Source organism: Stegostoma tigrinum, chromosome 1 (genome assembly GCF_030684315.1).
Source record: "Stegostoma tigrinum isolate sSteTig4 chromosome 1, sSteTig4.hap1, whole genome shotgun sequence".
Lineage (NCBI taxonomy): Eukaryota > Metazoa > Chordata > Chondrichthyes > Orectolobiformes > Stegostomatidae > Stegostoma > Stegostoma tigrinum.
Window position 1 is genome coordinate 1,161,701 of NC_081354.1, and position 12,396 is coordinate 1,174,096.

The window sequence follows — 12,396 nt, forward strand, 5'->3', positions numbered from 1 at the left end:
GGTTGAACCAATATCATGTACAGCTCCAACATGACCTCCCAACTCCTTTACTCAATGCACTAAAACAATAAAGGCAAGCGTACCAAACACCTTCTTCACTATCCTGTTTACCTGCAATTCCACTTTCAAGGAACTGTGAACCTGCACTCCAAGGTCTCTTTGTTTAGCAACACTCCCCAGGACCCTACCATTAAGTGTTGAGGCCTGCCTTGATTTGTCTTTCCACAATGCAGCATCTCACATTTATCTAAGTTAAACTCTATCTGCCACTAGTTGGCCCATTCGCCCATTTGACCAAGATCCTGTTGTTCTCTGAGGTAATCTTCTTCACTGTCCACTACACCTCCAATTTTAATGTTGTCTGCAAAATTACAAACCATACCTCCTATGTTCACATCAAAATCATTTTTATAAATGACAAAAAGCAGTGGACCCAGCGCCAATCCTTGCATCCTCAGCAGTACATCTCTGTTGTCGTATTCTAGCCCTCTTGGAATGAATGCGAAAATTGCATTTGCCTTCCTAACTGCCACTGAGCCTGAATGTTAACATTAAGAGAATCCTGAACCTGGACTCCCAAGTATCTTTGAGCTTCAGACTTCCAAAGCTTCTCCCCATTTTGAAAATAGCCCACACCTCTATTCTTCATGCCAAAGTGGATCACCTCACACTTTTCCATGTTGTATTCCATCTGCCACATTTTTGCCTACTCTCCTAGTCTGTCAAAGTCATTCAGCAGCATTCCTTTAGATGTGTCTTTGCAACTGTCTCAATTTCTGGATAATAACCATAACTCTATTGCATTAGTAAGCATAGAGAAAGTAGAATAAAGCAGATAAATACCTGGCTCAAGAGATGGTGCAGGAGCGAGGGCTTTAGATACCTGGTGCAATTGATTCAGGAAAAGGTAGGACCTTTGCAAGGCGAAGTGGTCGCACCAAAAGCATAGCAAGGATCCATGCCCCATGGGGAGGCTGTGGGGTGAGTTTTAAATTAACTTGTCCACTGGCTCCACATTGTCTAACTTCATACATCAGTTTTTTTAATGGAGCATTTCATTGGAGGCCAGGTAGATTACATCAACTTTATCATCATCGACTCTGTTACTTCCTTAAAAAATTCTGTTAGATTTCAGTTAAATCCATTTTTCAACATTTGTTCAAACTTTCCAGCTGACTGGTGTACAATTCTCTGCAGTCCTTCTTCAGTATAGGAATTACGCTCGTTATCTACTGGTACTCTGATAGTACACCTTTTTCTAATGAATAATTAAGTATGTGTGGTTCTGCCTCTTTCATCTCTGCATTACATGTTTTTTTTAAAATGTGGATGAATCAACTTGGACTAGGAATTTTATCCTTTTTGAGTTTGTTTCAGTTTATTCAATGTAATACCTTTAAAAAACAAACAAAATGCATTTATCTCATTGCTTCTCTCATTATTCAATGTCCCATTCAAGACAGAGATTAGGAGACTGTCCTTTCACTCAAAGGGTTGTGAGTTTGTGGAATTCTCTTCCTGGGAGAACAGTGAAATCTGGGATATTAAATATTTTTAAGGCAGAAGGAGTAAGCACAGTTACAATGTTTAAAAGACATTTGGATAAGTTGATGAATGGGAAACGTTAAGGGATATGGGCCAAGCACAGGCAGGTGGGGGTAGTTTAGGTTGGGAACATGGTTGGTGGACTGGTTGGACCAAACGGTCTGTTTCCGTGTTTTCACTCTTTGACTCTATGAGATAAATCTTGATTAACAAAGGAGTCAACGGGTATTGGGGTGGGCAGAGAAGTAGGGATCACAATCATATCAACTTTGGCTTTATCAAATGGTGGTGCAAACTCAAGGGGCTGAATGGCCTACCTGTGCTCTAAATTCATACCTTTGTAATGGAGCTGGGAAACTGGCACATCAAAAGAATCCTGTTCAAGCAGAGACTGAAAATCCTGCCTCAAGTAAGTACAACTTGATTCCCATTGCACTGAGGAGATACAAGAGGAGATGCACTGGAGGAGGACGGTGTACACAAATAACTCAAAGGTTACTGAGGAGTGAGGAAATTTAATGTACAACGATGACAAGCACAGGCAATGTCATTTTGGTGCCATTAACTAGAGAGTTTCAAATGCGAACAATGAAACGTTTGAGAGGTAACCTTCAAAAACTTTGAGGATGAAAACCTATTTGAAGGTGTGGAAGTAAACTTAAATGCCTTGGACATTGAGGTACCATTTGAATGTGTATGGTGCAAAGGAGCCCCCACAAAACCAGTGGCAATAAGAATCTTGGGAAAACTCTCCACTGTTGACAATTCTATCAACTCGCAACCTTTAAATATTTCAGCATACAAGCCGGCGATCTCATGCTCAGGACAGCTATATCAGCCATGATCAATGAGCAAACCAGTGAAGGTTTGGTGATAATGATGGAAGGATTAGAACTTGGAGTGACAGCAGCTGCAGGATGGAAGATGCTGCAAGAAGACAACAGGTGTTTCTCAGAACATCTATTAAATGTTACCTCCCCGCTTCACCATCTCATTAAAGTCATCCTGAGGTCCAGAACTAGCCTGATCATGTTTGACAACTGATTTCATTCTCTAATGGGGATTAGAGAATCAGATGCATTTTTATGACAATGGTCATCATTAAACTTTCATCATCTGCCATGATGGCATTCCCACCCAGGTCCCTTGAGTATCCCCTGGGTTCTCAGTCCCTAGTCCAGTCTAGTCATGTTTCAATACTACAATGCCACCTTCTGCTCTTACCAAACCTAGGTTATCAAATTTTGCTGAAGGGGGGGTGGTGCTGGTTATCTTTACCAGAAACACTGATCTTTTATGTATCAAACTCACACAACATGTCATCAGTGGAAATACAAGGTCCTCTAAGCATTAAACTAAATGTCAACTGTAATTGTGAACTAAATTAATATTAATTTAAAATATTTTAATACGTTGATTATGAAGGAATTTTCCTTGCTCCTTGAAGGTAGTGAGGGTTTGGGAAAAACTGCCAGAAAATACCTGGCTAGCTGGCTCTTGGGTAATTTCACACCTTCAACAGGTTTTGAACATAAAGCTGGGGGTGATGTTACCAAATCTGTCTGTCCACATTGAGAAACAAAATAAAGACAGTGAGGCTTCAAATGTGATTTTCCAACAGGAAAGCAAATGTGCTAGTGTCACATTGGACATCCTCCTTCCCCCTTGCACTGTGTCATGAGCCTGTGAGCCCACTGGTGACAGCGCGTTGGGAGGAGGTCTGGGCACCATTAAAGGACATCAGCTTGTTGCTGTGTTAAAGGAACAGAAAGGTTGTATTTAGCACAGATGTAAAAATCATAACTTATTGGAATTGCATGCCCTCCCACACATTAGTTCTCGAGATGGTTCTGCTGCATGTTCACAGGAAGCTGTTGGAAGTTTTCAGAAATATCACCTTCTTGCAAATCTCTCTCAGCCACCATCTGTCTCAGCAGCACTTAGCTTTCCAAGCAAGACTGTCAGTCAGCCCTCCCTTCGGTCCCCCTGTGTGGCCCACCTGCATTTCTGCTCTCTCGCTATCCCTAAGAAAATCCCAGGGCAGCAGCTAATTGGTCAGCTCCATAAATTTAAGCCAATGACACACAACTGAAATGCTTGGGCTAAGGACACAGGAATGGTCCTCAACTTTGGGCATCAGGTGTAAAATTCAGTGCCCTATCTTTAACATGTCTTGAAACAAGAGGGATTAATACCTGTGACATGACCTTGACAGAAAATTATATGCGTGAATTAACATTTACACCATAAAGAATTCAGTGATCTATTTGGAAGCATCCTTTATAGGGGAGCCTTCTGATTTGGATGTTCTGTTGTTTATTACAGAATCTAACACTCCCACACTGAGACTGCAGGCTTGGCGAAGGAGAAAGCCTGGTTGGTGACAGGTGCCTGAAGGAATTGCAGCTGTACATTCCCCCCACCCCCGACCAATAACGTTGAGTTTGTTTCCTAGGCAGCATGTGATAGAGGAAGAGTAACTCCTCACCACCCCGCCATCTGTCACTGAGCTGAAATTGGCACTGAGAATAAATGCAGTGAATGCTGCAAATACAGATCGAAAACAATTTGAACCATCATTTTTTTCCAACTAGAAAGATTTAAAATAAAATGTTAAGACTACAAAAATGTGAACTTTTCAAATATTACTCTGTGATGTTACGCAAAAACCCTAGTTTGTCTTCAATTTTAACCGATTTCTCTATCTTCACTATCTCTACCTTACCTGGGGCAATGAGAATATCAGAGTGCTAGTGGATCCAGCTAACGGAGAGCATAATGTGAGATGGGAGGGTGGTGGTAGCGACAAACATCATATATTCACATTATATCAACAGTACCGCTGCTTGTTTCGAAAACAGAATGAGATTATTTTTCCCGATGTACTGAAGCTGCCAGCAGTCCTCGCTCTCCCTGACATGCACCCACTGTCCCCCACCAGCTCGGTATTTCTTTTTACAAATTCTACTGTCAGTTTGGTGAAATTATTCCCCTCAGCATCAAGGCAATGCTCCAGTTGTGATTTCTGAACATCTAGCTGTTAGGTCTGACCCTTGTCCCTTCTTTTCGGGGGGGGGGGGGGGAGACTTTAGTCTCTCACCTCCTGTAGCCGATCCTTGGCTCTCCTGGATCTGCATTGCTTCAGTGCCCGGGATCTCACCCGCCTCCTGCTCCCGCTCGATCCCATCGATCTCGTTATAGTGTTGCTCCAGGAACGCAGCAGCAGGATCCACCTCGGCACCGGGAGCAGACCCGTTCCCAATATCCATCTTCTTCAGCCCCGCAGCCAGAAATGAACACGGTGTGAAAATGAAGAAAGCCGTCGGCGAGCAGGCACAGGATCAGGATGCGAGCGAGAGAGAGCTCAGAGCAAGAGGGAGAGACTGCGGCTGAGCTTGGCTCGGAGTCACAGCAATCGCCGGGGTGGGGGGTTCTGCATCTCAGACCCGCCCTGTAACCCTCCAAACCAGACAGAGCGCCCAGGGAGAGCCCTGAAACATAGCAGCTCACATTGAAACATTCTCCAGTCAACAGCCTCTTCACAAGCGTCGGAAAGGGAGATCAAAACAGGTTCAATTTGGAAAAGGGACGACCTGAAAAGGAAAAAAAAAGAATTTGCAAAGCTTTGGGGAATCAGCACAGTGATAACGGAATGCGGAGATCAAGGGTTCAAGTACAGAAGCTGGGGCACCAACGGCTCATTTTCTACCAAATGATCTAAATGAAAATGACAGAACATCAGGCAACATCAGAAATCAGATAACACCCCCCCCCCCCCAGGCCCTAGAAGCATATAAAGGAAGCAGGAAAAAACTGAAACTAGGCATTAGGAGGGCTATGGGGGCCGACAAATATCGTTGGCAAGTAGGATTAAGGAGAATCCCAAGGTATTTCATACATAGATAAGGACGAAGAGGGCAGTTAGAGAAGGGTAGGTCCACTCAAGAACACAGGAGGGCGGGCAGCCAGAGGAAGTGGGTGAGATCCATAATAAGTACTTCACATCAGAATTCACCAAGGAGGACAACATGGATGGTCGTAAGATTAGGGAGAGGTATGTTGATATTCCATGGCACGTCATTTTAAGAATGAGGAGGTGTTTGATGAAAAAAAAAATTAAAGAAATCTCAGGGCTTGATGGGTTCTATCCCAGGATAACAAGTGAGAAAAATGAGGAGAACTGCTGGGGCCTTGATAGGAAACTCTGTGTCCTCTTTAGTCATAGGTGAGGTCCCAGAAAACTGCAGAATATCCAATGTTGTTCCTTTATTTAAGAAGAACACAACCCAGCAAATGATAAACCAGTGAACCTTACATCAGTGATAGGGAATATCTAGGGGAAGATTCTTAGGGACAGGATTTATTCTTATTTGGAAATCAGTGGACCTTTTTGGGATAGTCAGCATTGCTTTGTGCGGGGGAGGACTTGTCTCATAATTTTGATTGAGTTTTTTTGAGGATGTGATGAAGATGGGGTAGTGCAGTGGATGTTGTCTACATGGACTTTAAAGCATTGGACAATGTCCCTCATGGTAGTCTGGTCCTGAAAATTAAGTCATATAGGATCTGCAGTGAGTAACTTGGTAAGTTAGTCATAAGAAGTGGGTAGATTGGAGGGATAGTTGTGTTTTTCTGACTGTGGTGTTTCACAAAAATCAGTGCTGGGACCTAAGTTGTTTGTACTAACTGTCCTTTGACATTCAATGGTATTACCACCATCACCATCCCTGGATATGTCCTGTCCAACCAACAGGACAGACCCAGCAGAGGTGGTGGCACAGTGGGACACAGTTGGGAGGGAATTGCCCTGGGAGTGCTCTGGACCACATGAAGTCTCATTGCTTTGGGCTAAACATGGGCAAGGAAACTTCCAAGATAATAAAGTGTGAAGCTGGATGAACACAGCAGGCCAAGCAGCATCTCAGGAGCACCTGAGATGCTGCTTGGCCTGCTGTGTTCATCCAGCTTCACACTTTATTATCTTGGATTCTCCAGCATCTGCAGTTCCCATTATCTCTGATACAAGGAAACTTCCAGCTGATTATCACATTCTGAACTCCCTCAGCTGATGGATCAGTATTCCTCAATGTTGAACGACACTTAGGGGAAGCACTGAGGATGGCAAGGGCACAAGGTGTACTCTGGATAGGGGATTTCAATGTCTACCAAGAGTCGCTTGGTAGCAGCACTGACTGAGTTGGTCGGCTCCAATGGACGTAGCTACTAGACTTGGTCTGCAGCAGTTGGTGAGGGAATCAACAAGAGGGAGAAACATACCTGGCCTCATCTTTATGAGTCTCCTGGCTGCAGATGCATCTGTCCGTGACAGTATCAGTAACAGCCTTGTGGAGATGAAGTCCTGTCTTCGTATTGAGAGTAACCTCCATTGTGTTATGTGACACCACCACTGTGCTAAATGGCCAGAAGTCAAATTTGGACTATAACCTGGTCACTTCTGACTTTGTCTGCCCCTTTCCAACAGTGGCACCTCCACATTATGTGTTAAATTGGACAGACTTTGAACAGACCCAGCAACTCAAGACTGGGGCAACCATGAGGGGCTGTGGGCCATCAACAGCAGCAGAATTGTACTCCAATACAATCTGTAACCTCATGGCCCAGCATATCCCCCACTCAACCATTATCTTCAAGCCAGGGGATCAACCTTGGTCCAATGGAGAGTGCAGGAAACCATGCCAGGAGCAGCACCAGGCATACCTGAAGATGGAATGTCAATGTGGTGAAGCTATCAAACAGGACTACTTGCATTCCAAACAGCACAAGCAGCAAGTGAGATACAGACTTAAGCGATCCCACAACCGTCAAATCAGAACTGAGCCCTGCAGTTCTGTCACATCCAGTTGTGAATGGTGGTGGATGATTAAATAACTCACCAGAGGAGGCAGCTCCACAAATATCCCCATCCTCAATGATGGAAGAATTCAGTACATCAGTGCAATAGATAGGGCTGAAATATTTGGAGCAAACTTCTGCCAGAAGTGCTGAGTGGATGATCCATCTCGGCCTCCTCCGGTGGTCCCCAGCATTACACATACCAGTCTTCAGCCAATTCGATTCACTCTACATGATATCAAGAAATGGAGACACTGGATAGTGCAAAGGCTAAGGGCCCTGATAACATTCCAGCAATAGTACTGAAGACTTGTGCTCCAGAACTTGCCAAAATCCTGGAAATCCCTCCCTAGTGACATTGTGGGTCAACCACACAGCAAGTGGACTGCAGTAGCTCATGAAGGCAGCTCACCACCATCTTTAGTTAGGCCATGTTTGGAGTACTGTGTGCAGTTCTGGTTGCCACACTATAGGAAGAATGTGAAGGCTTTGGAGAGGGTGAAAAAGTGCTAATAAATGTTGCCAGGGTTGAATTGAATCAGCAATAAGATGAGGTTGGATAAAGTTGGATTGGAGCATCGGAGATTGAGGGGCGACCTGATGGAAGCGTATAAAATTAAGGGAGGCATAGATAGGGTGTATAAACATTTTCTTTTTTTCCAAGGGTGGAAATGCCAAATGCTAGGAGGCATAGGTCTAAGGTGAGAGGGGGCAAGTTCAAAGGAGATGTGTTCGGGACGGTTTTTCCACAGAGGGTGGTAGGTGCTTGGAACTCACTGCCAAAGGAGGTGGTAGAAGCAAATATGTTAGCAAAATGTAAGAGGTATTAGTCAAAAACATGAACAGGCAGGAAATAGAGTGATATAGACCATGTGCAGGCAGATGGGATTCGTTTAGAATGGCATCATGTTTGCCACAGATACACTTGACTGAGGGGCCTGTTCCAATGCTGTATTGTTCTATGTTCTGTGTTCTATGCCATTTTGCACAAGCATAGCCACAGAAGAGGGTCAGCGGGTCAGCAACTATGATCCCCTCCACAGTCCGCTCGTCAACCCAACCAGGTCCAGGGGCAGTCCTGCAAGCAGGTTCTCTGACCTGCCACATCCTTTTGCACTGTGTGTCCAGAGATCAGGAGCATGGAGCTGAAGTGCCACCAAAAGCACAAAAGATTTTTCAAATAAAAACCCAGCTTTTTAAAAAAATTATTTTGTAACAACCCAACTCTTTGTTTTGTATCCTTCTGTAAGTGCTCTTAAATGGAATGGCATTTCCCAACAAAAAAATCACCTGTAGTATTTTTTCATCTGTTAACTACCACTGGTAAGTCACCCATGCTTTCCAAATTGATGAATTTACATGCAATACCCGTTCAGGGTACTGCAAACCATCAAACGTGAGGGAAATGTCAGGAGAAAGTTCTATGACCATCACTCTCTGTCAATCAACTATTTTGAATTTTTAAAGTGACCTGCAATCTCTAAGACTAATATGGGTGACTGCCACGTAGTCCTTGTGGAGAAGTCCCAACTTCACACTGAGAATACCTATCATTGAGTTCTATGTCAACACCACTATTCTAAATTGGACACATTTTGAACAGACATAGCAATTCAAAACTGGGTACCAATGAGGCCCAGTCGGCCATTAGCAGTAGGAGAACTATATTCAACCACAATCTGTAACCTCAAGGTCTACTTATTCCCCCACTCTACCATTACATAAAGCCTAGAAATCAATATTGGTTCAAAGATGAGAACAGGAGAACGTGGCAGGTGCAGCATCAGGAAATCGTAAAAAAAAAGATATTGACTTACAAGCCAATGTACATGCCAAACAGAGGAAGTAACAAGTGATAGAAAGAGCTAAGAGATTCCGCAGTCAGTTGATCTGATCCTACCTCTGCAGCCCTGTCAGACCCAGCTGCGAATGATTGGAAGAAGACTAGAGATGGAGACTCCGGAAATATCCCTATCTTCAATGCTGGGGGAACCCTGCACATGAGTGCAAACGATGAGTCTGAAGCATTTTCAGCATCTTCAGCCAGAAGTGCTGAATTCATGATTCATCTCAGCATCCTCCAGAGATCTGCAGCATCACGGATACCCGTCTTCTACCAGTTTGATTCACTACACATGATATCAAGAAACAGTTAGATGCACTGGATCCTGGAATAACTGTGGACCTGCGGATCTGGAAATTGTACTGAAACCTTGTGCTCTAGAATTTGCCACCTGTCCAGCCAAGCTGTTCCAGTCCATCTACAACACTGACATTTACCTGACAATGTGAAAAATCGCCCAGGTATGTCCTGTGTGAGAAAGCAGAATAAATCTAACCTGGTCAATTACTGCCTGAGAGTAGGAATGCAAAAAGTCATTGTGTTCTCTCTGGTGTGAGTTGCAAAGGAATAATCTCATTATTGACGGTTAGCTTGCATTCCACCAGGGCTCCTCAGGTCCTCACCTCATCTCAGCCTTGATCCAAGCATGGACAAAACAGTTGAAAACCCCAGAAGTAAGGTGACAGTGACAGCTTCTGACATTGAGGCAGCATTCAACTGTGTATAGTATCAAGCAGCCCTAACAAAACTGGAGTTAAAGGAACTTGGTGTAAATTAAGGAAACTACTAGTTGGGCTCATACCAGGCAAAATAAAGGATGGTTGTGATTTTTGGAGGTCAGCCATCTCAGCTCCAGGACATCTCTGCAGGAGTTCCTCAGGATAGTGTCCTCGGCCCAACCATCTTCAACTGCTTCTTCGAAGACTTCCTTCCATTGTAAGTTCAGAGTGGGGATGTTCAGCTATGCTTGTACATTTTTCAGCATCATTTACGACTCCTCAGATACTTAAGCAGCCCATGTGCAAATATAGTGAGATCTATATGGTATCCTGGCATGGGCGAACAAGTGGCAAATTTGGGGTTCAAGTCATAGCTCTCTAAAGTGGCCACACAAATGGATTTGGTGGTAAAGATGGCATATGGCATGCTTACTTTTATTGGTCAGGGAATTGAGTACAAGAGTCAGGATGTCATGTTACAGCTTTATAAGATTTTGGTTAAGCCACACTTAAGAATATTGTGTTCAATTCCAATCACATTACAGGAAGGATGTGAAGGCTTTCATGGGGGTGCAGAAAAGGCTTACCCGAATGCTGCCTGGATTAGAGGGTATGAGCTGTAAGGGGTGGCTAGACAAACAAGGGTGTTTTCTCTGGAGCAGCAGAGACTGAGGGAAAACTTCGTAGAAATCTAAAAAGATGAGATGTATAGATAGGTTTCACAGTCAGAATCTTTTTCCCAGAGTTGAAATATCTAATACTAGGGGGCAAGCATTTAAGGTAAGAGGGGGAAAGTTCAAAGGAGATGTGAGGGGCAGGTGTTTACACAGAGAGTGGTAGGAGTCTGGAACACACTGCCAGGGGTGGTGGTGGAGGCAGACATGATAAGGAACTTTAAGGGACTTTTAGATAAGCACATGATTATGCAAAGAATGGAGAAATATGGCCCAAGGGCAGGCAGAATGGATTACTTTCATTTGGCATCATATTCGGCAAAACATTGTGGGCCAATGGGCCCATTCCTCTGCTGGACTGTTCTATGAAGTCCTAACAATACTGGAATCAACAGATGTTGAGACGAACTCTCCGCTGATTGGAGTCATATTTGGCACATGGGAAGATAGTTGTGGTTGTTGGAGGTCAGTCATCTCAACTCCAGGACATCTCTGCAGGAGTTCCTCAGGGCTGTGTCCTAGGCCCAACTATCTTCAGCTGCTTCATCAATGACCATCATAAGGTCAGAAGTGGGGATGTTCACTGACGGATTGCACAATGTTCAGCACCATTCATGACTCTTCACAAACTGAACAGCCTGTGTTCAAATGGAGCTAAGTCTGAACGTCCAGGTTTAGGCTGAAAAGTGTCAAGTACTGAGCATTGTGGGTAAAACCACAAACCCACAATACATGGTCTGCTGCGGTTCAAGGTGGCAGATCACCACCATCTTCTCAAGGGTAACAACGGACCGGCAATCAACACTGGACACTCCAGCAACGCCCATGCCCAATGAATATAAAAAATATCAATGAAGCATTCCACAGAGGGACAGGCACCCACTCCCTGGGGAGACAGTACGGCCTGGATAATGATGCGCAGGCGCGGTGCTTCCACTGTTGCCCGGGTAACGCAGTGAAGAGGCGGGGTACCATGTGGGGAGGGCAGAGCCAGGGTGAGGGGTTGCGGCCGTCAGCGAAGGGGCAGCGAGCGGAGGCTTGGGGACCGCTTCGCAGAACACCTCCGCTCAGTTCGCAACAAACAACTGCACCTCCCAGTCGCAAACCATTTCCACTCCCCCTCCCATTCTTTAGATGACATGTCCATCATGGGCCTCCTGCAGTGCTACAATGATGCCACCCGAAGGTTGCAGGGACAGCAACTCATATTCCGCTTGGGAAACCTGCAGCCCAATGGTATCAATGTGGACTTCACCAGCTTCAAAATCTCCCCTTCCCCCACCGCATCCCAAAACCAGCCCAGTTCGTCCCCTCCCCCACTGCACCACACAACCAGCCCAGCTCTTCCCCCCCACCCACTGCATCCCAAAACCAGTCCAACCTGTCTCTGCCTCCCTAACCTGTTCTTCCTCTCACCCATCCCTTCCTCCCACCCCAAGCCGCACCTCCATTTCCTACCTACTAACCTCATCCCACCTCCTTGACCTGTCCGTCTTCCCTGGACTGACCTATCCCCTCCCTACCTCCCCACCTATACTCTCTCCACCTATCTTCTTTACTCTCCATCTTTGGTCCGCCTCCCCCTCTCTCCCTATTTATTCCAGTTCCCTCTCCCCATCCCCCTCTCTGATGAAGGGTCTAGGCCCGAAACGTCAGCTTTTGTGCTCCTGAGATGCTGCTTGGCCTGCTGTGTTCATCCAGCCTCACGTTTTACTATCAGCGAAGGGGCAGTGACGCGCCCAGGAGCGCGGCGGACTCACAC

The 12,396-nt window shown here is 45.1% G+C and overlaps 1 protein-coding gene across 1 annotated transcript in view; it reads right to left on the reverse strand.

The window, feature by feature from the left end:
- Positions 1 to 5,569, reverse strand: part of LOC125457050 (clathrin light chain A-like) — a 44,405-nt gene extending 38,836 nt beyond the window's left edge. The window contains exons 1-2 of the mRNA XM_048540876.2: positions 5,444 to 5,569; positions 4,646 to 5,138 (exon numbers count right to left, since the gene is read on the reverse strand). Coding sequence (XP_048396833.1) covers positions 4,646 to 4,814 — 169 coding nt within the window. The 5' untranslated portion in view covers positions 4,815 to 5,138; positions 5,444 to 5,569. The remainder of the gene's footprint in view (positions 1 to 4,645; positions 5,139 to 5,443) is intronic.
- Between the last annotated feature and the right edge of the window lie 6,827 nt (positions 5,570 to 12,396).